This window comes from Cherax quadricarinatus, chromosome 61 (assembly GCF_038502225.1).
Source record: "Cherax quadricarinatus isolate ZL_2023a chromosome 61, ASM3850222v1, whole genome shotgun sequence".
Classification (NCBI taxonomy): Eukaryota; Metazoa; Arthropoda; class Malacostraca; order Decapoda; family Parastacidae; genus Cherax; species Cherax quadricarinatus.
In genome coordinates this window covers 4,559,174-4,586,157 of record NC_091352.1, presented here as the reverse complement: position 1 = coordinate 4,586,157, position 26,984 = coordinate 4,559,174, and the positions used below count along the sequence as shown (strand labels likewise).

The window sequence follows — 26,984 nt, the reverse complement described above, 5'->3', positions numbered from 1 at the left end:
TAAAAAAAAAAAACTAAGACATTATAATCTGAAAACTGCCGTCTCAAACTGTGTTATTACTCAGTAGCAAGACGTAACGTCAGCTGTTGAGTACAGTTACTACTCAGTAGCAAGACGTAACGTCAGCTGTTGAGTACAGTTACTACTCAGTAGCAAGACGTAACGTCAACTGTTGAGTACAGTTACTACTCAGTAGCAAGACGTAACGTCAACTGTTGAGTACAGTTACTACTCAGTAGCAAGACGTAACGTCAGCTGTTGAGTACAGTTACTACTCAGTAGCAAGACGTAACGTCAGCTGTTGAGTACAGTTACTACTCAGTAGCAAGACGTAACGTCAGCTGTTGAGTACAGTTATTACTCAGTAGCAAGACGTAACGTCAACTGTTGAGTACAGTTACTACTCAGTAGCAAGACGTAACGTCAGCTGTTGAGTACAGTTATTACTCAGTAGCAAGACGTAACGTCAACTGTTGAGTACAGTTATTACTCAGTAGCAAGACGTAACGTCAGCTGTTGAGTACAGTTATTACTCAGTAGCAAGACGTAACGTCAGCTGTTGAGTACAGTTACTACTCAGTAGCAAGACGTAACATCAACTGTTGAGTACAGTTACTACTCAGTAGCAAGACGTAACATCAACTGTTGAGTACAGTTACTACTCAGTAGCAAGACGTAACATCAACTGTTGAGTACAGTTACTACTCAGTAGCAAGACGTAACATCAACTGTTGAGTACAGTTACTACTCAGTAGCAAGACGTAACGTCAGCTGTTGAGTACAGTTACTACTCAGTAGCAAGACGTAACATCAACTGTTGAGTACAGTTACTACTCAGTAGCAAGACGTAACATCAACTGTTGAGTACAGTTACTACTCAGTAGCAAGACGTAACGTCAACTGTTGAGTACAGTTACTACTCAGTAGCAAGACGTAACATCAACTGTTGAGTACAGTTACTACTCAGTAGCAAGACGTAACGTCAACTGTTGAGTACAGTTATTACTCAGTAGCAAGACGTAACGTCAACTGTTGAGTACAGTTACTACTCAGTAGCAAGACGTAACGTCAACTGTTGAGTACAGTTATTACTCAGTAGCAAGACGTAACGTCAACTGTTGAGTACAGTTACTACTGAGTCAGTAGCAAGACGTAACGTCAACTGTTGAGTACAGTTATTACTCAGTAGCAAGACGTAACGTCAACTGTTGAGTACAGTTACTACTCAGTAGCAAGACGTAACATCAACTGTTGAGTACAGTTACTACTCAGTAGCAAGACGTAACGTCAACTGTTGAGTACAGTTACTACTCAGTAGCAAGACGTAACATCAACTGTTGAGTACAGTTACTACTCAGTAGCAAGACGTAACATCAACTGTTGAGTACAGTTACTACTCAGTAGCAAGACGTAACGTCACCTGTTGAGTACAGTTACTACTCAGTAGCAAGACGTAACATCAACTGTTGAGTACAGTTACTACTCAGTAGCAAGACGTAACATCAACTGTTGAGTACAGTTACTACTCAGTAGCAAGACGTAACATCAACTGTTGAGTACAGTTACTACTCAGTAGCAAGACGTAACATCAACTGTTGAGTACAGTTACTACTCAGTAGCAAGACGTAACATCAACTGTTGAGTACAGTTACTACTCAGTAGCAAGACGTAACGTCAACTGTTGAGTACAGTTACTACTCAGTAGCAAGACGTAACATCAACTGTTGAGTACAGTTACTACTCAGTAGCAAGACGTAACATCAACTGTTGAGTACAGTTACTACTCAGTAGCAAGACGTAACGTCAACTGTTGAGTACAGTTATTACTCAGTAGCAAGACGTAACGTCAACTGTTGAGTACAGTTACTACTCAGTAGCAAGACGTAACGTCAACTGTTGAGTACAGTTATTACTCAGTAGCAAGACGTAACGTCAACTGTTGAGTACAGTTACTACTGAGTCAGTAGCAAGACGTAACGTCAACTGTTGAGTACAGTTATTACTCAGTAGCAAGACGTAACGTCAACTGTTGAGTACAGTTACTACTCAGTAGCAAGACGTAACATCAACTGTTGAGTACAGTTACTACTCAGTAGCAAGACGTAACGTCAACTGTTGAGTACAGTTACTACTCAGTAGCAAGACGTAACATCAACTGTTGAGTACAGTTACTACTCAGTAGCAAGACGTAACATCAACTGTTGAGTACAGTTACTACTCAGTAGCAAGACGTAACGTCACCTGTTGAGTACAGTTACTACTCAGTAGCAAGACGTAACATCAACTGTTGAGTACAGTTACTTCTCAGTAGCAAGACGTAACATCAACTGTTGAGTACAGTTACTACTCAGTAGCAAGACGTAACATCAACTGTTGAGTACAGTTACTACTCAGTAGCAAGACGTAACATCAACTGTTGAGTACAGTTACTACTCAGTAGCAAGACGTAACATCAACTGTTGAGTACAGTTACTACTCAGTAGCAAGACGTAACGTCAACTGTTGAGTACAGTTACTACTCAGTAGCAAGACGTAACATCAACTGTTGAGTACAGTTACTACTCAGTAGCAAGACGTAACATCAACTGTTGAGTACAGTTACTACTCAGTAGCAAGACGTAACATCAACTGTTAAGTACAGTTACTACTCAGTAGCAAGACGTAACGTCAACTGTTGAGTACAGTTACTACTCAGTAGCAAGACGTAACATCAACTGTTGAGTACAGTTACTACTCAGTAGCAAGACGTAACATCAACTGTTGCGTACAGTTACTACTCAGTAGCAAGACGTAACATCAACTGTTGAGTACAGTTACTACTCAGTAGCAAGACGTAACGTCAACTGTTGAGTACAGTTACTACTCAGTAGCAAGACGTAACATCAACTGTTGAGTACAGTTACTACTCAGTAGCAAGACGTAACATCAACTGTTGAGTACAGTTACTACTCAGTAGCAAGACGTAACATCAACTGTTGAGTACAGTTACTACTCAGTAGCAAGACGTAACATCAACTGTTGAGTACAGTTACTACTCAGTAGCAAGACGTAACATCAACTGTTGAGTACAGTTACTACTCAGTAGCAAGACGTAACGTCAACTGTTGAGTACAGTTACTACTCAGTAGCAAGACGTAACATCAACTGTTGAGTACAGTTACTACTCAGTAGCAAGACGTAACATCAACTGTTGAGTACAGTTACTACTCAGTAGCAAGACGTAACATCAACTGTTGAGTACAGTTACTACTCAGTAGCAAGACGTAACATCAACTGTTGAGTACAGTTACTACTCAGTAGCAAGACGTAACGTCAACTCTTGAGTACAGTTACTACTCAGTAGCAAGACGTAACATCAACTGTTGAGTACAGTTACTACTCAGTAGCAAGACGTAACATCAACTGTTGAGTACAGTTACTACTCAGTAGCAAGACGTAACATCAACTGTTGAGTACAGTTACTACTCAGTAGCAAGACGTAACATCAACTGTTGAGTACAGTTACTACTCAGTAGCAAGACGTAACATCAACTGTTGAGTACAGTTACTACTCAGTAGCAAGACGTAACATCAACTGTTGAGTACAGTTACTACTCAGTAGCAAGACGTAACATCAACTGTTGAGTACAGTTACTACTCAGTAGCAAGACGTAACATCAACTGTTGAGTACAGTTACTACTCAGTAGCAAGACGTAACATCAACCGTTGAGTACAGTTACTACTCAGTAGGAAGACGTAACATCAACCGTTGAGTACAGTTACAGCTGAACATTTACGAAGGCACTTGCGCCAGCAGTGTTCACCCGGGAACTAAGGAATCCCGAGATGGCTTTTATATTTTGTCATCTTCAGGTGCGTTGATAATATATACTGCACACACGGACACCTGAATAATGTATCAACAAAACTTACAGGAACTCGTCAAGCCTCGCAGCTCTCACTATACAACTATAAAGCCATTTACACCAGCCAACGACAAAGGTATAACAAAGTGAGGTGTTTACAACACCTAGAGTGATTGAAACATTACTTCACCACAATAAAAGTTGCGTAACTTTCAATACACGGAACTCAAGGCTCTGTGAACTTAGAAAATTGCTAATCTTACATATAGTTTCAGCTTTTAGTCTGAAGATTCGTTCATTAAAGTCACCCCTTTCCATTGTATGCGCCCCAGTATCAGCTGTAGCCAAGAGAAGGACTGGTTCGTTTTAAAGACGAGCCATGCGTCGCTTCCACTCATTATTGAACTTATGACACAATAACTTAATCATCAGTAGTTTATGCATGACGTGGAGATCCCTCGTCGTGTCCTACACGGTGGGAGGAGGTTCTGTAAGCCTCTACCTGAGACCTGATCTGAGTGAATCTCAACTTGAAAGGTCTTGAAGACCAGGTTTGTGTTGTGTTTTAGGTCTTGAAGACCAGACCTGAGTTATACTATCTTTCAAGGATGCATCAAGGGTCTTCTGTTCTTTCTCTCTTCTATATATAGTCTGCCAGAGCTCTTATTTTTCACACAAAAGCTTTCGTTGTTATTTCGTTATGGTAAAAGTTTTGACCTCACTAGTAAAAGGCTTGTTTACAAAATGGTGCATCGTTAGCCTTTCATTCTAATGTTTATGATTCGATGGGAGGAATTTGAATCTTTCGGGAATATCCAAGATATTTTCTCTTTAAAAGTATGTTTAGCTTTCTAGGAAACTAGAAATTGTTCCTATGTTTGGGAATGATTGGGAAAGCATTGAGTGTTTGGTTTGCCAGCGTCACCACTGCTGCAGACAGTTAGCCGGTGTTTAGTGCAACAGCGTCACCACTGCTGCAGACAGTTAGCCGGTGTTTAGTGCAACAGCGTCACCACTACTGCAGACAGCTAGCCAGTGTTTAGTGCAACAGCGTCACCACTGCTGCAGACAGCTAGCCGGTGTTTAGTGCAACAGCGTCACCACTACTGCAGACAGCTAGCCAGTGTTTAGTGCAACAGCGTCACCACTGCTGCAGACAGCTAGCCAGTGTTTAGTGCAACAGCGTCACCACTGCTGCAGACAGCTAGCCGGTGTTTAGTGCAGCAGCGTCACCACTGCTGCAGACAGCTAGCCAGTGTTTAGTGCAGCAGCGTCACCACTGCTGCAGACAGCTAGCCAGTGTTTAGTGCAGCAGCGTCACCACTACTGCAGACAGCTAGCCGGTGTTTAGTGCAACAGCGTCACCACTGCTGCAGACAGCTAGCCAGTGTTTAGTGCAGCAGCGTCACCACTGCTGCAGACAGCTAGCCGGTGTTTAGTGCAGCAGCGTCACCACTACTGCAGACAGCTAGCCGGTGTTTAGTGCAGCAGCGTCACCACTACTGCAGACAGCTAGCCGGTGTTTAGTGCAGCAGCGTCACCACTACTGCAGACAGCTAGCCGGTGTTTAGTGCAGCAGCGTCACCACTACTGCAGACAGCTAGCCGGTGTTTAGTGCAACAGCGTCACCACTGCTGCAGACAGCTAGCCGGTGTTTAGTGCAACAGCGTCACCACTGCTGCAGACAGCTAGCCAGTGTGTAGTGCAGCAGCGTCACCACTGCTGCAGACAGCTACTCAGTGTGTAGTGCAGCAGCTTCACCACTGCTGCAGACAGCTAGCCAGTGTGTAGTGCAGCAGCTTCACCACTGCTGCAGACAGCTAGCCAGTGTGTAGTGCAACAGCTTCACCACTGCTGCAGACAGCTACTCAGTGTGTAGTGCAGCAGCTTCACCACTGCTGCAGACAGCTAGCCAGTGTGTAGTGCAGCAGCTTCACCACTGCTGCAGACAGCTAGCCAGTGTGTAGTGCAGCAGCTTCACCACTGCTGCAGACAGCTAGCCAGTGTGTAGTGCAGCAGCTTCACCACTGCTGCAGACAGCTAGCCAGTGTGTAGTGCAACAGCTTCACCACTGCTGCAGACAGCTACTCAGTGTTTAGTGCAGCAGCTTCACCACTGCTGCAGACAGCTAGCCAGTGTGTAGTGCAGCAGCTTCACCACTGCTGCAGACAGCTAGCCAGTGTGTAGTGCAGCAGCTTCACCACTGCTGCAGACAGCTAGCCAGTGTGTAGTGCAACAGCTTCACCACTGCTGCAGACAGCTACTCAGTGTTTAGTGCAACAGCGTCACTACTGCTGCAGACAGCTAGCCAGCTACTCCAGTCCAAAGCCTTCGGCATTAGCTAATGCGATGTACAACTTGTTCTTGAGGACGTCCTTGGAGTCGTAGGGGGGAAGAACGAGTTGGTTGAAGCAGGTGTGAGCCTGGGGCAGCATGTGAGTGTGTCCCCGCCAGCAGGAGATCTTAAATACCATCTCGCTCATGCCTCCTACGGGAATACGGTCGCTGCCGGTGGTGAAAAGCAGGAAGAGTTTCTGCTGCTCCACAGGCATCTCGCTAACCACCTCCCAGAATCCCCTGCAGGAAAGTCACTTCGCATTAGCTCCTCCTACAAGCAGTTTAACTACCGTATATTCCGGCATATAAGGCGCACGACAGAAGTGTCATAACTGTAATCAGTATTCATATTCAAGGGCTTATTACTCTCTTAAGCTAAAGCGTAACCCCAAGTTAACGACCCTGACCTTGAGCATATAAGGCGCAGGCTGATTTTCCAAGACTTTCTGTGTAAAGAAAAAGGCGCGCCTTATATGCCGAAAAATACGGTAGTTATAAGGTTTAAAGTATATATACTACACAATGTACCTAGACACTAACATCAAGAATAATGAAGAAGCAAACTTTCAGTGCATATATACCGAAAGATACACACTTCTTGGTATATATACACCGTCTTAGATCTAAATTTACTACCAGATACTAATATCTATGTTATAGAAGTTTATCCATATTCAGGGAAGACGCTTATTACGAGTATCGACGCTGATACAACTAGTGAAGTGAAATACGTCTACACTCAGGAAAATAATAGTTTACGTGTATCAACAAGAACAGTGTAGCGTAGTGATGAGGATCAACACTCGCTAACAACAAGAACAGTGTAGCGTAGTGATGAGGATCAACACTCGCTAACAACAAGAACAGTGTAGCGTAGTGATGAGGATCAACACTCGCTAACAACAAGAACAGTGTAGCGTAGTGATGAGGATCAACACTCGCTAACAACAAGAACAGTGTAGCGTAGTGATGAGGATCAACACTCGCTAACAACAAGAACAGTGTAGCGTAGTGATGAGGATCAACACTCGCTAACAACAAGAACAGTGTAGCGTAGTGATGAGGATCAACACTCGCTAACAACAAGAACAGTGTAGCGTAGTGATGAGGATCAACACTCGCTAACAACAAGAACAGTGTAGCGTAGTGATGAGGATCAACACTCGCTAACAACAAGAACAGTGTAGCGTAGTGATGAGGATCAACACTCGCTAAAATATCTTTATTTCAGACAACATTTGATTAATTCTTAATCAGAATTAATTAAGACTTATTCAGACTGTTAAGTTTGGTGGAGTTTAATCGTGGAATGATGACTTGTGTCCTTACTGGCTACTCGTTGGCTTGTCCCAGTTACCCTGGGATGATTGAAGCTTTGACCAAGTCACCCTGGGGTGATTAAAGGTTGTCCCAATCACCCTTGGGATGATTGAAGCTTATTACGTCAGTAGAGAAAGCAATTAGTTTCTATGTGATCTGTACACATATTAAGGGAACAAAATCTGGTTGTATGATTGGGTTGTGACATACTTTATGGTAGGGTTGTCATACTTTATGGTAGGGTTGTGACATACTTTATGGTAGGGTTGTCATACTTTATGGTAGGGTTGTGACATACTTTATGGTAGGGTTGTCACACTTTATGGTAGGGTTGTCATACTTTATGGTAGGGTTGTCATACTTTATGGTAGGGTTGTGACATACTTTATGGTAGGGTTGTCATACTTTATGGTAGGGTTGTGACATACTTTATGGTAGGGTTGTCATACTTTATGGTAGGGTTGTGACATACTTTATGGTAGGGTTGTCACACTTTATGGTAGGGTTGTGACATACTTTATGGTAGGGTTGTCATACTTTATGGTAGGGTTGTGACATACTTTATGGTAGGGTTGTCACACTTTATGGTAGGGTTGTCATACTTTATGGTAGGGTTGTCATACTTTATGGTAGGGTTGTGACATACTTTATGGTAGGGTTGTGACATACTTTATGGTAGGGTTGTCATACTTTATGGTAGGGTTGTCATACTTTATGGTAGGGTTGTCATACTTTATGGTAGGGTTGTCATACTTTATGGTAGGGTTGTCATACTTTATGGTAGGGTTGTGACATACTTTATGGTAGGGTTGTCATACTTTATGGTAGGGTTGTCATACTTTATGGTAGGGTTGTCATACTTTATGGTAGGGTGGTCCTCGGTGTAACCATCGTACTCGACCACTTTCTTCAACTCGTTGAGGTCCAGCTTGGGAGAGCCACATACTAACATCTCCACTTCCTCTGGACGCAACATCTGCAGGGCGAGGCAGGGAAATATTTAGTATGGCGCGATGGTGATGCTTATTGTGAGGCGAGGCCAGTCGTGTGATGGTGAGGTTCATGGCAATTATTATGGTAGTGTTATGGTGGGCAAGGTTGATGGTAGTGACTGGTTGTGGTGCGATGATGATTGTAATTCAATCTATATCAGCTTCACAGACTTCCTTTGAGCCTGATAAAGGGATCTTGATAAAATTAAACCTAGTCGCCAAAGTTTTTACTAAATTTGTAAGTATTTCGTTAATAATGTGATTTGCTTAGCTGACAAAAAAAATGTTGGGGCCCAGTTTATGAACGTATTATGTGTCTCTAATATTTTAGTTACCGCCTCAAGGATGGGTATGGGCGCATATAAAATAACTTTAGATCTATTAAGATCTATTAAAAATAGGAGAGAGAACTAACAATTAAGGCATTTGAGGCACAGACGGTGTGAAATCCCAGGTAAAACGCCCGGAACTGTTCATATATAGCAGTGTTGAGGATCCAGTCGAGGTAGAGGCGGACGAACTCTTCGCGATTTTCACAAGTTACCGGTAAAGTTTCTCCATTTTCTTTGAGGTTGAAGGTTCGTGGTTGACCAAATTCCTCCAGCGAAACCTGACAGTATACGAAAGTTGGTTTCTATACAGGTAATTTATATTTATGGAGCAATATAATGGCAAATGAGCTGCATCATTACATTTGTGAGATACTTGAAAGAAAATACGACATTGTATATTTCAGATCGTCATATGTAACGATCCTAAGTCAGCCTTCAACCTCTTTTTTAATAACAAAATATTACTAAATTAAGTTAGTTCTTACTTGAAAGCTGAGACACATGTCTTCCTCGACATCACCCTCGTACTTGAGTAACTCCTTGAGTCCATGTGCAACTTCCTGTCAGAAATATAATAAATATACTGAAGTCTTACGTCTGCCACGGATATTTTTTGGGGCAGTATAATTATTGATTACTAGACAGATTTTTCTTAACGGTTGAGTGACTGTCAACTACCATGACTGTCCAGGAGTAAACTAAGTTATTATATATCTTAAGAAGGCTTAATGTTCCCTGACAGTCAATGTTCATGATTCCTGTCTGCTCATTACCCGTCATTGTCTCAGTGAACTCTGACCTACAGAAGCTAGGCTTAAGGAAGCTAGACTACAGAAGCTAGGCTTAAGGAAGCTAGACTACAGAAGCTAGACTACAGAAGCTAGGCTTAAGGAAGCTAGACTACAGAAGCTAGGCTTAAAGAACCTAGACTTACAGAAGCTAGGCTTAAAGAAGCTAGACTACAGAAGCTAGGCTTAAAGAAGCTAGACTACAGAAGCTAGGCTTAAAGAAGCTAGACTACAGAAGCTAGGCTTAAAGAAGCTAGACTACAGAAGCTAGGCTTAAAGAAGCTAGACTACAGAAGCTAGGCTTAAAGAAGCTAGACTACAGAAGCTAGGCTTAAGGAAGCTAGACTACAGAAGCTAGGCTTAAGGAAGCTAGACTACAGAAGCTAGGCTTAAAGAAGCTAGACTACAGAAGCTAGGCTTAAAGAAGCTAGACTACAGAAGCTAGGCTTAAAGAAGCTAGACTACAGAAGCTAGGCTTAAAGAAGCTAGACTACAGAAGCTAGGCTTAAAGAAGCTAGACTACAGAAGCTAGACTACAGAAGCTAGGCTTAAAGAAGCTAGACTACAGAAGCTAGGCTTAAAGAAGCTAGACTACAGAAGCTAGGCTTAAAGAACCTAGACTTACAGAAGCTAGGCTTAAAGAAGCTAGACTACAGAAGCTAGGCTTAAAGAAGCTAGACTACAGAAGCTAGGCTTAAAGAAGCTAGACTACAGAAGCTAGGCTTAAAGAAGCTAGACTACAGAAGCTAGGCTTAAGGAAGCTAGACTACAGAAGCTAGGCTTAAAGAAGCTAGACTACAGAAGCTAGGCTTAAAGAAGCTAGACTACAGAAGCTAGGCTTAAAGAAGCTAGACTACAGAAGCTAGGCTTAAAGAAGCTAGACTACAGAAGCTAGGCTTAAAGAAGCTAGACTACAGAAGCTAGGCTTAAAGAAGCTAGACTACAGAAGCTAGGCTTAAAGAAGCTAGACTACAGAAGCTAGGCTTAAAGAAGCTAGACTACAGAAGCTAGGCTTAAAGAAGCTAGACTACAGAAGCTAGGCTTAAAGAAGCTAGACTACAGAAGCTAGGCTTGAAGAAGCTAGACTACAGAAGCTAGGCTTAAAGAAGCTAGACTACAGAAGCTAGGCTTAAGGAAGCTAGATTACAGAAGCTAGGCTTAAAGAAGCTAGACTACAGAAGCTAGGCTTAAAGAAGCTAGACTACAGAAGCTAGGCTTAAAGAACCTAGACTTACAGAAGCTAGGCTTAAAGAAGCTAGACTACAGAAGCTAGGCTTAAAGAAGCTAGAATACAGAAGCTAGGCTTAAGGAAGCTAGATTACAGAAGCTAGGCTTAAAGAAGCTAGACTACAGAAGCTAGGCTTAAAGAAGCTAGACTACAGAAGCTAGGCTTAAAGAAGCTAGACTACAGAAGCTAGGCTTAAAGAAGCTAGACTACAGAAGCTAGGCTTAAGGAAGCTAGACTACAGAAGCTAGGCTTAAAGAAGCTAGACTACAGAAGCTAGGCTTAAAGAAGCTAGACTACAGAAGCTAGGCTTAAAGAAGCTAGACTACAGAAGCTAGGCTTAAAGAAGCTAGACTACAGAAGCTAGGCTTAAAGAAGCTAGACTACAGAAGCTAGGCTTAAAGAAGCTAGACTACAGAAGCTAGGCTTAAAGAAGCTAGACTACAGAAGCTAGGCTTAAAGAAGCTAGACTACAGAAGCTAGGCTTAAAGAAGCTAGACTACAGAAGCTAGGCTTAAAGAAGCTAGACTACAGAAGCTAGGCTTAAAGAAGCTAGACTACAGAAGCTAGGCTTAAAGAAGCTAGACTACAGAAGCTAGGCTTAAAGAAGCTAGACTACAGAAGCTAGGCTTAAAGAAGCTAGACTACAGAAGCTAGGCTTAAAGAAGCTAGACTACAGAAGCTAGGCTTAAAGAAGCTAGACTACAGAAGCTAGGCTTAAAGAAGCTAGACTACAGAAGCTAGGCTTAAAGAAGCTAGACTACAGAAGCTAGGCTTAAAGAAGCTAGACTACAGAAGCTAGGCTTAAGGAAGCTAGATTACAGAAGCTAGGCTTAAAGAAGCTAGACTACAGAAGCTAGGCTTAAAGAAGCTAGACTACAGAAGCTAGGCTTAAAGAAGCTAGACTACAGAAGCTAGGCTTAAAGAAGCTAGACTACAGAAGATAGGCTTAAAGAAGCTAGACTACAGAAGCTAGGCTTAAGGAAGCTAGATTACAGAAGCTAGGCTTAAAGAAGCTAGACTACAGAAGCTAGGCTTAAAGAAGCTAGACTACAGAAGCTAGGCTTAAAGAAGCTAGACTACAGAAGCTAGGCTTAAAGAAGCTAGACTACAGAAGCTAGGCTTAAAGAAGCTAGACTACAGAAGCTAGGCTTAAAGAAGCTAGACTACAGAAGCTAGGCTTAAAGAAGCTAGACTACAGAAGCTAGGCTTAAAGAAGCTAGACTACAGAAGCTAGGCTTAAAGAAGCTAGACTACAGAAGCTAGGCTTAAAGAAGCTAGACTACAGAAGCTAGGCTTCCTACCACACTTCAGACACAGAATCACTAGGTAGTGGCGTCCTAAATTATTGATGCTCTCACTTGTGGAGAATTTAATAATGCAACAGGAGAAAGACCAACTTACCGGCATGATCTCACTGAGGTCGTCGAGTCCGGGAGCTTTGGCGATGCCCACGGCCATGTACTCGTAGGCGGGTACCACTGGTGGACTCAGCAGCTTCCTGAGGACACACACACGCCAGGTTGTTTACTCAAGACAGAGTACTGTGTTGTGTCGTCAGTCCTAAACACTTCAGTTTAAATCCCATTTTGCTGGGTTTGTAGATGAAATGTCGAAAAGTAAGGATGTGGGAGGTGAGTTATCGTTTTCAATCATGCGAGGGAATCGTGTAATAATGTTGGAATAATCACAGCCATAATACTGAGACTAGTACAGTTTGCAACAAGAAGAATTAGACATGTGCAACATCAGAGTATCTTTACTGTAGACGTTTCGCCATCCAGTGGCTTTATCAATACCCAGATGTTGCACATGTGTCTAATTTTTCATCTTGTCGGTATTGTATACCATAACTGCAAAGTTTACAACAAATTCACAAATCTGAAATGAAAACTAACCGACCTGATAATATTCCGGAATGAACCAAAATATTAACTTTGTTTACCTTTCATACATAAGTCTTGGTACCTTCCTAACATGCATGAGCAATTTTTATGAGTTCCCTGAGAGAACTCAAAGAAATACAGCCTTATCTTTTAAAGCGGTGGAGGGGTAAACCAGTGGAAGGCCTCTGTCAGATGACCAAAAGCTCCAGCTGCGGGCCATCATATAAACTAAACCCGCGTCAACAAATACTTGTCCTGTTTCCTGACGAACCTTACCTAACCTAACTCAGAGACGCTGTGTAGGACGCTAAGGACGCACCTGTAGCAGATGGCTGGGAAATGGACGTCCAGAATGATGGAGTTGTAGACAGCGAGACCCATGAGGACGCCTATAAGGTTGTACTCCCTGAGGTTGCCATCCTGGGCCAGGGAGAACCAGTAGAGACGCTTCGAAGGATGGTACACGAACATCTTGTTCTCTGGCTGTAGGATGAAGACCGTGTGTTGAAGGTATACTTTCTCTCTCCATATCCATCTGTCTATCTATCTATCAATCTATCCATCTCTCCACGTGACTATCCCCAATCTCTTCACCATCATCCTTTCATTCCTAGATTCATCCCTCGTCTTTCTTCCTCTATCCTCCATCCCCCTTGCTCCCTCCTCCCGCCATGTCTCTCTCTACTTCCTCTCTTCCCCTCCCTCCCTCACCTTGAAGATCTGCTTAATGAGAAGCATGAACCACTCCTTCGTAAGACCGCCCATGTCCAGGCCGGGTTCTCCCTCGAAGGACACTTTCAACTTCTTCTTGAGATCTCGCTTCTTCGCCGCAATCTGTGAACACGTTGTGGACCCGTTAAGGCCATGTTCCGAACACGCTATGACACGACAGATATACCTCATGACACCCCCTTCCACTCCACCCTCCATTATTTAGAGGTTCATCAGTGTGACTCCCCCACAGCATCACACTAACCTCCTTGAGAGAGTCTTCCACCAGGTGGTTCCTCCGGACGTTGATGTTGAGGAAGAAGATGTCAATCTGGGGAGGTTGATGTCTTGCCACTTTGTCGACCAGAGAGCGGCGAGCTGTCAGGATCATCTGTTGCTCCGCATCCTGTGGGAAACAGTGAGGGAGAGAGAGTAGGAGGCGAAGGAGAGACAGTACACAGCGAGGTGGGGGATGTGGAATTTGTCAGTTACTGAGTGTCCAGAATTTCTACCATAACCAGCATTAAACTCTGAACACACTTGTGGAAAATTACATTTACCTGGATGTATCTTATTAGATACATACAAGTAAATGGTAACAAAGATAATTATTATTTATCAAAGTTACAGAGACAAGTAGGAATTTTTAGGACACCTAAGTCGCAATAAATGTCCCCCTTCGATACCTACCATCTATCTCTTCACAAGTTACTCTAGATCTATTAATTGCAAATGAAATGTACATCACGAGGAATTCTGGTAAATTTAATATAAATTTGTGGACTGTATATTAAAATTAAAAAATGATTACATATACACATTTATATAACAGAAGGAGAATTTATAATCATAACACTCACCAATTAGTCTGGAGATTACTGTGTGTCATGTACAGAAACCCCCTCTAACTAAATTTATGATGATAATACTGGCCAGAATTACAAACATAATTTAGATAGCTTATTTGAGGTTCCTGGAGCTGTCCTGTCCATCTTCTTAATGCTCAAATTATGCAGGACTGCATATCCAACAATTTTGGCTCCTATTTGAGAGGTTTTAAGCCCAATATAACCCCTAGAGCGACGAAAATTAAGCACATTACATTAGAGTGCCTGTAACACATTCAAAAAGCAATGGCGTCTCTCCCCTGCTCCTCAGCGCAGGCGCAGAGCTTCCCTCTCCATTCTCTTTTTCATTTACAAATTAATTTTTATCAAATACAATGTAGGCCATCAATTTACATATAAAATACACTGTATTTTTGGAGAATATACAATATTTTCCTCAGCACTACTAAACATCAAGATCTCTCATGATCACTGGCAGTGTTGATGGACACACATATGAAGCTCGAAAAATCTTTTTCGTGCATTTGAACAAGAAACAGAAGAAGAACTGTCTTTTGGAACCATACGTGAGTGAAGAAGTGAGGAGAGGGGGCGGGGGAGCGTCTTCCAAGCACACACGATTCATTTATGTAGAAAAATAACGTTTTAAGTCTATAAATGAATCAGTCAGAGAAAAATGAGATTTCTAAGACCCTCTTTCATTCCCAGATTAAACGAGTCAAGACCCACCTTGGTGGAGAGGATGGTAGAGTACTAGCAGAAGGCACCTAGGACCCACCTTGGTGGAGAGGATGGTAGAGTACTAGCAGAAGGCACCTAGGACCCACCTTGGTGGAGAGGATGGTAGAGTACTAGCAGAAGGCACATAGGACCCACCTTGGTGGAGAGGATGGTAGAGTACTAGCAGAAGGCACCTAGGACCCACCTTGGTGGAGAGGATGGTAGAGTACTAGCAGAAGGCACCTAGGACCCACCTTGGTGGAGAGGATGGTAGAGTACTAGCAGAAGGCACCTAGGACCCACCTTGGTGAGAATGTGTCTCTTAGCCACGATGGAGAGGATGAAGGGGTACTGACAAAAGGAGAAGGAGTCAGGTCTCTCAGGAACTTGCCAGGTTCGATACTCAGCCATGAGATCGAGGTGGTCGAGTGCATGGTTGTAGAACTCAGAGTAATGGAGCAGTGGTGTCTGTGATGATGTGTTGCTGGCGTCTGTTCCAACACCAGAGTCGCCAGTGAGTGGTACACACAACATTTACTTATTCTTTCTAATTTATTTGAGCTCAATGACCCACACTGATTTAATGCATCATAAAATACAGTATAATATAATATAAACTTTGGGCGCTGCTTGGCCTAAACGAATTTAGAGAATTTTTTTCGAGAATCACAAAATGCACATATCACGGAGTAAATTTTTAGCAAGAGTACCCATCCTGGGTGATCTTTTAGATAGAGTACAACTCTTGGAGTGTGTGATGAACCAGAGTAGGCGTGTTGGTACTCACAGAGGATAGCGAGGACCTTGGTAGCTGTGGGGATCCACCACTTGCTCTTACTCAAAGGAGGAAGTGATCGATCTGGAGGAGGGAACTGCCGCACCGTCAGGAACTGAATGATGATCCCTACCATCATCCTGAGACGCGACACCTCTAGTCTGTGGGGAGACACACACAGGCTTCCTCAAACAACTGAGTATGTAAATAAAACAATACGTAATCCCCAGCATTTTTTTTTTTCGTTCCACCAGAGACTTGATCAGTTGATGAAATCCCAAGTGGAATGGACGGACCCACACACTGTTTGATAAACATGATTGTTGGTATGTAATACCACTGGTACAGAATCAATTAAGAGGCTTGATAATTCTATTAACCCCGTGTTAGACCCACTCGAACCCAACCCCACTCCAGCATGTATTTATCAACTTGTCGGTATTGTAGACCGACACGTCATGGTCTGATAAATTAGACACAAGTGCAACACTTGGGTATCTTTACTGAGGAAACGTTTCGCCACACAGTGGCTTCATCAGTCCTATACAAAGAAGAATGGTGAAGATCAGAAGGAGTTTGGGGTAATCAGTCCCTCAGCCTGGAGTCGATGTAATTAGTCCATCAATCTTGAGAAGAATACAGAATATGCTCGAAGAAGCGACTTATATACTGTAGAAGGTGAGGTGAAGCAGTCGTAAGTGACATCACAGTGGACAAATCCACACGTGGAAGTAGGTCATGACTACAGGTTAGCAAGTGAAGAATTCCCTGTGTCAAGATCCCAAAATGTTACTGTGTCTGACGGGAATATAGATAAATGGTCCAGAGAATCGACAAGTTGATAAATTAGACACGTCTTGCACATGTGTCTAATTTATCAACTTGTCGGTTCTCTGAACCATTTATCTACATACAAGTCATGGTCTGAAAAGTGGCAGATGCACTTCAGTGCGGACAAGTGTAAAGTCAGAGTGCTAGGGAACGAAAATAACCCTCCTAGTTGCTGAGGAAAATTATTATTATTATAATCAAGGGGAAGCGCTAAACCCGTAGGATTATACAGCGCCTGGGGGATGTGGAAGACATTCAGGCTTAATTCGGGGAACTGGAGCACAGATCCAATTCCCTAAATCAAGAGCCCCTCACCAACATCAAGGAACCTTCCTTGAGGGGAAATGAATTATTATTATTATTATTAAAGATTCGCCGGTATTCTCCCGGCCCGGGCCTTTTCCAAGTGGTGGCCCGGCCTTGGCTCCCTCTTGGGAGTGTCTGAGACCTAAGTCTCTCATGGGAGGAGGCACAAGTACCTCATCTTTGGGATCAACTGTCCCCAGGCCTAGTCACAAGCTAGGCCTCTACGGTCTGCCATCCCCGCCCCAAGGGGGCAAATGGGAATGACAGTCTTATGAGCTAAAGGCTCGGGCTCAGGCACCTACCTTCCGTGAGGGGAAATGAAAGAGAGGAACTGAGCACATAAACACCTACTGAGGTATCTAAGGTAGTGTGACTGAGAAAGGATAACGGGTTTAAAAAACCGACAAGTTGATAAAGACACATGGGTGACTATTCTGGAAATGTTTCGTCTGAATAAAGATTCACAAGTGTTATGCAAATGTTGCACGAGTGCTGCACGAGTGTTGCACGAGTGCTGCACGAGTGTTGCACAAGTGCTGCACGAGTGTTGCACAAGTGCTGCACGAGTGCCTTATTTATCGTCTCTGAGGAAGTTACAGAAGACCTTGAAAAATAAAAATGCAGCTGTTGGTAATTCATCGAGAGAACTTGAACAGTCCCTCTCAAAACACCAAACCAGGTCCGAGACGCGTCCTACTCACGTTCTGAACCAGTGAACGAGGAGCTGGTGGTCACCGTTGGTGAGGGAAGTGATGTTTCTGAGGACGTGGGCGAGGACTGTGTATGATGACTGTGTGAGGAATACTGGTGTCTGGATGATGACGAAGAGCGCCCTCACGCGGTCCTTGCTGAAGAGGTGAGGACGCTCCTGCAGCAGGGCGTTGATCACAGCCTTCAGGAAGTGTTTGTGGACCACTGACGGCTGCAGGACGAACCATCCCCAGCAGGAGCAGAGGGAATTACACTTTCAGTATTTAAAAAATGTACTGCTTTCTAACTTAGATACTTTATTGACAGTACTACCATCTTAAATACCTTATTGAAAGTACTACCATTTACAAGCTGAGGATACTCCTACGGTACTTAAAGAAATTCATGCACACGTTACAGTTGCTACTACACACACATACAAAGCTGTGACTCCCTCCCCCATACAGGTGAGTACACTGACCATCTCTCTCACAGAGTCGTGGACAGTATATATAAGTTCCATCTTGAGACCAGGATCGTCAACACGCGCCCCATCGTAGTCTGGGTCCCGCTGGAACAATCGTAATAAACGAAGTAAATAAAAAAATATTTATTAAGAGACAAAACTAACAGTTTCGTGCTGCTCCTGTACCACAGGTACAGTACCTGTGCCACAGTAGGTAGGTACCTCAGTACCTGTGGTACCTACCTACCAGATACCACTACATTTGGTACAGTAGTATCTGGAATGAATCTCCATTAAATTATATTCCGGTTAAAATCTACAATAGAGAAAAAATCTTATAAATCAGAAATATTATATTGAGTAATTTTATGTTAATTAATAAAATAGGCCAGTGAAAAATAATTAAATAATTTATTAAAATCAATGAACTTCAGATTTTCACTCAAATGTTATGGAAGCCTCGGCAATGAAGGAGACTGGAAGCCTCGGCAATGAAGGAGACTGGAAGCCTCGGCAATGAAGGAGACTGGAAGCCTCGGCAATGAAGGAGACTGGAAGCCTCGGCAATGAAGGAGACTGGAAGCCTCAGTAATAACGAAAACTGGAATCCTCAGTAATAAAAGAGACTGGAAGCCTCAGTAATAAAGGAGACTGGATGCCTCAGTAATAAAGGAGACTGGATGCCTCAGTAATAAAGGACCTGGAAGCCTCAGTAATAAAGAAGACTGAAAACTTGAGTAACAAAGCAACTCGGGTATTACCTTGAAGGTGGCACAGATACTGGCGTAGGAATCGAAAGTATCAAAGTAGAATTTCTTCATATCAGAGTAAGACTTACTCTCCTTGGCCTTCCTCACTTCCTGCCTGTAACAACACACAATGTTTGGTTTTAGTTGAAGACAGCCTAATATACCTGTAACTGCACACTCACACACACAGGAGCTATGAATCGACCCCTGCAACTACAACTAGGTGAGACACACACACACACATAAGCCTATCCACACACATTACTCACATAGTCACATTAGCATGCGTGTAACTGCACATAAACATATACCTACACATACGTATCCAGACACATTACTCACATAAAGTCTTCCCGTCGTGTCGTCCTGGCAGGGTAGACGGGACGCTGGTAACTTGAAGAGGAATCACTCGTTCTTAAAGGTATTCTCTCCTCGCTCCTGGCGGACCTGAGACAGCCAGATCCTCTCCGTGACGACGACACACTACCCCTCCTGCTGTTCACCTCCTGTACACCAACAAAACTCACTTACAACTTGTACACGTGAAATAAGTTAGGTAAGGTTTGTCAGGAAACAGGACAAGTGTTTCCTGACGCGGGTCTTAGTCATGTGATGACCAACAGCTGGAGCTTTTGGTCATCTGACCAAGGACTTCCGCTGGCTTACCCCTCCATCCCTGACACCTGGGTGTCAGTGGACTGATGTGGGTCGCATCTTGGGACAAAATTGACCTAATCTATTTAATATTGTGTAATTTACATAATAAAATTCCGTCAACTGAAGTAAATATTGCCTTTATCATTATTATTATCAGTTTTAGTATTAGTCAAGGACACCAGAGTAAACAAGTCACTGGTCTGACTTTATCAAGTCACTTGGTCTGACTTTATCAAGTCACTTGGTCTGACTTTATCAAGTCACTTGGTCTGACTTTATCAAGTCACTTGGTCTGACTTTATCAAGTCACTTGGTCTGACTTTATCAAGTCACTTGGTCTGACTTTATCAAGTCAGTCTGACTTTATCAAGTCACTGGTCTGACTTTATCAAGTCACTTGGTCTGACTTTATCAAGTCACTGGTCTGACTTTATCAAGTCACTTGGTCTGACTTTATCAAGTCACTGGTCTGACTTTATCAAGTCACTTGGTCTGACTTTATCAAGTCACTGGTCTGACTTTATCAAGTCACTGGTCTGACTTTATCAAGTCACTGGTCTGACTTTATCAAGTCACTTGGTCTGACTTTATCAAGTCACTTGGTCTGACTTTATCAAGTCACTTGGTCTGACTTTATCAAGTCACTGGTCTGACTTTATCAAGTCACTTGGTCTGACTTTATCAAGTCACTTGGTCTGACTTTATCAAGTCACTGGTCTGACTTTATCAAGTCACTTGGTCTGACTTTATCAAGTCACTTGGTCTGACTTTATCAAGTCACTTGGTCTGACTTTATCTGGGTTATCCTGCTGGGTAATTTACATATGTTACTATGCACAGCAACCACGGGGGGGGAGTTCAATATTAGTTCTGACTTTCATGTTGCAATCAATATATCATCAGGACGTCCAAAACGTTCTCCTGAACTAATCTGTTTACTTCCTGCACATTTCTGCAACATTGCAAGCTCCTGATGATGTGTTGATTGCAACACGAAAGGCCTAGAGATAATATTCAACTCCCCCTGTGGTTGTTTTTACATCTTGTATCGCTTGTTCGTAATTATTGCATGTTACTGTGTCACAGACCTGGCCGTGGGGGCGTCGACCCCCAAAACCCTCTCTAGGTATACCTGGACCTAAATAAACTCATTAAAGGTTGACTCACGAAATCGTAATGACACGATTGTAAACAAACCCAGTGCAAACAAAGCCGGTCAGGAGTTTTATGAGTCTCTGACCGCGGGTTCTATTCCCACCCGTGGTATGATTTATTAAAGGTTCAAAGAAAACGTGATATCACTTGATACATCCTCTCACGGCTACAACAAGAAGGGTAGACTTACCTGTCTTCTGATAGGTGGTAGGGAGCTGCCTGAACCAACTCTGAAGGCCGTGGAGTCGTTAATGGGTGCCAGGATACCACCACTGAGTGTCTGACATGTCTCCCAGTCCTCTGTGACCGCCCCACCACCACTGCTGCTGCTGCTACTGCTGCTGCTGCTGATATAATTGCTACTGCTACTGCTGCTGCTGCTGTTGCTAGTGCTGTTGTTGTTGTTGGAGCTACCGTGGAAGTTGAATCCTCCAAAACGACTGATCATGAAGTTACCCAGACCTCCAAATCTGGATCTGTTCTCCACTTCCTGTTATAAATTAAGATCTTCTTATCAGTGTTCTGAAACATATTTAACATTTTTTCAGAATCTGAAATTGGTCAGTAATCATTATTAAATATGATCTAATCAGACACATATTGCTTCAGTATATACGTAGAATAATCTACACAGTATTATTAGATGTAGTACTGTACGTACGTCACGAGTTACGTCAGGTTTCCTGACGCGGATCTTAGTTATATGATGACCCAAGTGTTGCACAAGTGTTTAATTTATCAACTTGTCGGGTTTCTAAAATGACATGTTGATTATATTACACGACAAGTGCCCGTAGAGCGTAAAGGAACTCTGGCGCTTCCTTAGCGAGTTTAGACGTACTCTGAAGCTCGCGTAGCGTGTGTAGAGGAACTCTGGCGCTTCCTTAGCGAGTTTAGACGTACTCTGAAGCTCGCGTAGCGTGTGTAGAGGAACTCTGGCGCTTCCTTAGTGAGTTTAGACGTACTCTGAAGCTCGCGTAGCGTGTGTAGAGGAACTCTGGCGCTTCCTTAGTGAGTTTAGACGTACTCTGAAGCTCGCGTAGCGTGTGTAGAGGAACTCTGGCGCTTCCTTAGCAAGTTTAGACGTACTCTGAAGCTCGCGTAGCGTGTGTAGAGGAACTCTGGTGCTTCCTTAGCGAGTTTAGACGTACTCTGAAGCTCGCGTAGCGTGTGTAGAGGAACTCTGGCGTTTCCTTAGTGAGTTTAGACGTACTCTGAAGCTCGCGTAGCGTGCGTAGAGGAACTCTGGCGCGTTCTTAGCGAGTTTAGACGTACTCTGAAGCTCGCGTACCGTGTATAGAGGAACTCTGGCGTTTCCATAGCGAGTTTAGACGTACTCTGAAGCTCGCGTAGCGTGTGTAGAGGAACTCTGGCGCTTCCATAGCGAGTTTAGACGTACTCTGAAGCTCGCGTAGCGTGTGTAGAGGAACTCTGGCGCTTCCTTAGCAAGTTTAGACGTACTCTGAAGCTCGCGTACCGTGTATAGAGGAACTCTGGCGTTTCCATAGCGAATTTAGACGTACTCTGAAGCTCGCGTACCGTGTATAGAGGAACTCTGGCGTTTCCATAGCGAGTTTAGACGTACTCTGAAGCTCGCGTACCGTGTATAGAGGAACTCTGGCGTTTCCATAGCGAGTTTAGACGTACTCTGAAGCTTGCGTAGCGTGTGTAGAGGAACTCTGGGGCTTACATAGCGAGTTTAGACGTACTCTGAAGCTCGCGTAGCGTGTATAGAGGAACTCTGGAGCTCTAACAACGTTTTTAGATGTACTCTGAAGCTCCCGTAGCCTGTACGGATTTACTCTGGAATTGACATAGCGTGGGTAGGGGTACTCTGAAGTGAACGTAGCGTGTACGGATGTACTCTGGAATTGGCATAGCGTGTGTAGTTGTACTCTGAAGCTTCCGTTGCGTGTGTGGAGGTACTCTGGAACTGACATAGCGTGTGTAGTGGTACTGAAAGCAACCTTCAGCTATGTCATCGATCTCCCCCCCCCCCTTTCAATAGTCTGGGAGACCATCGACGAGAGGTAAGGAAGAGGAGGAGGAGGAGGAGGAGACGACAAGGAAGAGAAGGGACAAGGGAGGAGGAGGAGGAGACGACAAGGAAGAGAAGGGACAAGGGAGGAGGACTGTCCTTGCTGGTACAAGTACATAAAAATGTTTGTTCTTGTTCTGTCTCTAGTTCTCTCTCTCTCTCTCTCTCTCTCTCTCTCTCTCTCTCTCTCTCTCTCTCTCTCTCTCTCTCTCTCTCTCTCTCTCTCTCTCTCTCTCTCTCTCTCTCTCTCTCACTCTCTCTACCATACTGTCCGTGCATCTCTCTCTTTCATTTGTTCATCGTTTTCTATCATATTTTCCTGTACATGCCTTGTTCTTCTTCTGTTCTTTATTCTTGTTCATTTGCCTGTTAATGCATTTGTTCATGTTAACCTTGTACGTAGCTCATGTTAATATGTGTTTGGTCTGTGTTGACCTCTGAAGATCATGTTAGTGCGTCCTGTCTATGTTAACTTTCGCAGCGCTGTATAGCCCTTGTGGTTTAGCGCTTCTTTTTGATAATAATAATAATAATAATATGTTAACTTTGTCTGTTGTTGATGTTACTTACCAAAAAATAATATATTCAGTGTTCAATAACACGTACAAAGTACCAGGAACTAGTGTCACCACTGAGTCGTCCTTACGCAGTGCGGATTACTTGGTCTATCTGGAGGGTCTTCCGGGGGTCAGCGCCCCCGCGGCCCGGTCCGTGACCAGGCCTCGTGGGGGATCAGGGCCTAATCAACCAGGCTGTTACTGTTGGTCGCACGCAAATCGACGTACGAACCACAGCCCAGCTGGTCAGGTGCTGACTAGGTAGCTGTCCAGCTCCCTCTTGAAGGCAGCCAGGGGTCTTGAAGGCAGCCAGGGGTCTTGAAGGCAGCTAGGGGTCTTGAAGGCAGCCAGGGGTCTTGAAGGCAGCTAGGGGTCTTGAAGGCAGGAAGGGGTCTTGAAGGCAGGAAGGGGTCTTGAAGGCAGGAAGGGGTCTTGAAGGCAGGAAGGGGTCTTGATGGCAGGAAGGGGTCTTGAAGGCAGGAAGGGGTCTTGAAGGCAGGAAGGGGTCTTGAAGGCAGGAAGGGGTCTTGATGGCAGGAAGGGGTCTTGAAGGCAGCCAGGGGTCTTGATGGCAGGAAGGGGTCTTGAAGGCAGGAAGGGGTCTTGAAGGCAGGAAGGGGTCTTGAAGGCAGGAAGGGGTCTTGAAGGCAGGAAGGGGTCTTGAAGGCAGGAAGGGGTCTTGAAGGCAGGAAGGGGTCTTGAAGGCAGGAAGGGGTCTTGATGGCAGGAAGGGGTCTTGAAGGCAGGAAGGGGTCTTGAAGGCAGGAAGGGGTCTTGAAGGCAGGAAGGGGTCTTGAAGGCAGGAAGGGGTCTTGATGGCAGGAAGGGGTCTTGAAGGCAGCCAGGGGTCTTGATGGCAGGAAGGGGTCTTGAAGGCAGGAAGGGGTCTTGAAGGCAGCCAGGGGTCTTGATGGCAGGAAGGGGTCTTGAAGGCAGGAAGGGGTCTTGAAGGCAGCCAGGGGTCTTGATGGCAGGAAGGGGTCTTGAAGGCAGCCAGGGGTCTTGAAGGCAGGAAGGGGTCTTGAAGGCAGGAAGGGGTCTTGAAGGCAGCCAGGGGTCTTGAAGGCAGGAAGGGGTCTTGAAGGCAGCCAGGGGTCTTGAAGGCAGGAAGGGGTCTTGAAGGCAGCCAGGGGTCTTGATGGCAGGAAGGGGTCTTGAAGACAGCCAGGGGTCTTGAAGGCAGGAAGGGGTCTTGAAGGCAGGAAGGGGTCTTGAAGGCAGCCAGGGGTCTTGAAGGCAGGAAGGGGTCTTGAAGGCAGCCAGGGGTCTTGAAGGCAGGAAGGGGTCTTGAAGGCAGCCAGGGGTCTTGAAGGCAGGAAGGGGTCTTGAAGGCAGGAAGGGGTCTTGAAGGCAGCCAGGGGTCTTGATGGCAGGAAGGGGTCTTGAAGGCAGCCAGGGGTCTTGAAGGCAGGAAGGGGTCTTGAAGGCAGGAAGGGGTCTTGAAGGCAGCCAGGGGTCTTGAAGGCAGGAAGGGGTCTTGAAGGCAGCCAGGGGTCTTGAAGGCAGCCAGGGCAGCCTGGTGGGAGGGTGTCGAACCGAGGAACGTCAATTGTGTTGTATAAAAGGTCTTGTTTCTTTTTCCCACAACTAGATTATGGACTGGTGGCTGTTGTTAGTGATGAAAATATGTGAGTCCATCCTGGGTCACCTTCATGATTCACTTATACATCACAGTGATCAACGCTACATGCGTGGAGACGAGTATGTGGCGTTGTTCACTGTGTGTGTGTGTGTGTGTATGTGTGTGTTTGTTTGTGTGTGTGTGTGTGTGTGTGTGTGTGTGTGTGTGTGTGTGTGTGTGTGTGTGTGTGTGTGTGTGTGTGTGTGTGTGTGTTTGTGTGTGTGTGTTTGTGTGTGTGTGTGTGTTTGCTCGTATGTGTGTGTATATGTGCTCACCTATTTGTGCTTGCAGGGATCGGGGCATAGCTCCTGGCCTCGCCTCTTCGCTGGTCGCTGCTAGGTCCAATCTCTCCCTGCACCTCATACCTCTTCTTAAAGCTATGTATGGATCCTGCCTCCACTACATCACTCTCCAGACTATTCCACTTCCTGACAACTCTATGGCTAGAGAAATACTTCCTAACATTCCTGTGACTCATCTGAGTCTTCAACTTCCAACTGTGATCCTTTGTTGCTGTGTCCCATCTCTGGAGCATCCTATCCACTTTGTCAATTCCTCCCAGTATTTTATACGTCGTTATCATGTCCCCTCTACCCCTCGTGTCCTCCAGTGTTGTCAGGTTAAGTTCCCTTAACCTCTCGTAGGACATACCCCTCGGCTCCGGGGATAGTCTTGTTGCAAACCTTTGCACTTTCTCTAATTTCTTGATGTGCTTAACCAGGTGTGGGCTCTATACTGGTGCTGCATACTCCAATATGGGCCTGACCTACACGATGTACAGTGTCGTGAATGACTCCTTACTTAAATGTCGGAATGCTATTCTTAGGTTTGCCAGGCGCCCATATGCTGCAGCAGTTACTTGGTCGATGTGCGCCTCAGAAGATATGCTCGGTATGATGCTCGCCCCAAGATCCTTGAGTGAGTTTTGAAGTCTTTGACCTAGGCTGTACTCCGTCTGCGGTCTTCTTTATCCTTCCCCAAACTTCATGACTGTGTGTGTGTTGGGGGGGGGGTAATTGCCAAGGCAGAACCACTTCTGGTGAATATAATTATGGTCATTACAGCACTAGATCATAAGGTCGCTCCGGGGGGATGGTGGGAGGGGGGGGATACGTGTAGGGTCACGTGACCAAAACCCGGCTGGTTTGATGTGACTGTGTGTGCACATATGTGCGTGTATAAATCCCACACAGAGACACGCACACACAATAAAATCCAGAGTTAAAAAGGTGAGTCATAAACAAAGAAAATAAACAAACAACGTCTTCCAGGAACTGTGAAGCCACTGTGAAGCCACTGTGAAGCCACAGTGAAGCCACTGTGAAGCCACTGTGAAGCCACAGTGAAGCCACAGTGAAGCCACTGTGAAGCCACAGTGAAGCCACAGTGAAGCCACTGTGAAGCCACAGTGAAGCCACAGTGAAGCCACTGTGAAGCCACTGTGAAGCCACAGTGAAGCCACAGTGAAGCCACTGTGAAGCCACAGTGAAGCCACAGTGAAGCCACTGTGAAGCCACTGTGAAGCCACTGTGAAGCCACAGTGAAGCCACAGTGAAGCCACTGTGAAGCCACAGTGAAGCCACAGTGAAGCCACAGTGAAGCCACAGTGAAGCCACTGTGAAGCCACAGTGAAGCCACAGTGAAGCCACAGTGAAGCCACAGTGAAGCCACAGTGAAGCCACTGTGAAGCCACTGTGAAGCCACTGTGTCAAGCAAGAAGCAATAATAATAACAGTGATATTGATAATAATAATAATAATAATAATAATAATAATAGCAATAATAATAATAATAATAATACTAGGACTGGCTTACCAGTGTGGTCTTTACAACCAGGTTTAAGTTTTCCAACCATCTCAATACAATAACTTCTGACCAGTAGCGGGACAACATTCTTCCTGCTCTTCTTTCTATCTTCTTATACAAGTATTATAAATCTTACAAATTTCCATAACTACTGAATCACAACATCGTAAATTAATAACCATCAGAATAATTTGGACAGGAAACTATATATAATATACTTTACCAATGTTATATTATCCTTGTTAATGTTAAATATAATTATACTGTAAAGTTATCTTATATTAATTAATTTAATATACCTAAATTTGAATTTAATGTTTTATTATAT

General features: G+C 44.3%; 1 protein-coding gene across 1 annotated transcript in view; it reads right to left on the bottom strand.

Annotated features, from left to right (window-relative positions):
- Positions 1–6,072: 6,072 nt before the first annotated feature.
- Positions 6,073–26,984, bottom strand: part of LOC128699520 (probable E3 ubiquitin-protein ligase HECTD2) — a 97,066-nt gene continuing 76,154 nt past the window's right edge. Inside the window, exons 4-18 of the mRNA XM_070098173.1 lie at positions 20,825–21,124; positions 19,165–19,328; positions 18,835–18,937; positions 18,089–18,178; positions 17,619–17,839; positions 15,793–15,941; positions 15,309–15,496; positions 13,703–13,843; positions 13,438–13,560; positions 13,046–13,209; positions 12,245–12,341; positions 9,313–9,387; positions 8,911–9,105; positions 8,364–8,479; positions 6,073–6,423 (exon numbers count right to left, since the gene is read on the bottom strand). Coding sequence (XP_069954274.1) covers positions 6,159–6,423; positions 8,364–8,479; positions 8,911–9,105; positions 9,313–9,387; positions 12,245–12,341; positions 13,046–13,209; positions 13,438–13,560; positions 13,703–13,843; positions 15,309–15,496; positions 15,793–15,941; positions 17,619–17,839; positions 18,089–18,178; positions 18,835–18,937; positions 19,165–19,328; positions 20,825–21,124 — 2,391 coding nt within the window. The 3' untranslated portion in view covers positions 6,073–6,158. The remainder of the gene's footprint in view (positions 6,424–8,363; positions 8,480–8,910; positions 9,106–9,312; positions 9,388–12,244; positions 12,342–13,045; positions 13,210–13,437; positions 13,561–13,702; positions 13,844–15,308; positions 15,497–15,792; positions 15,942–17,618; positions 17,840–18,088; positions 18,179–18,834; positions 18,938–19,164; positions 19,329–20,824; positions 21,125–26,984) is intronic.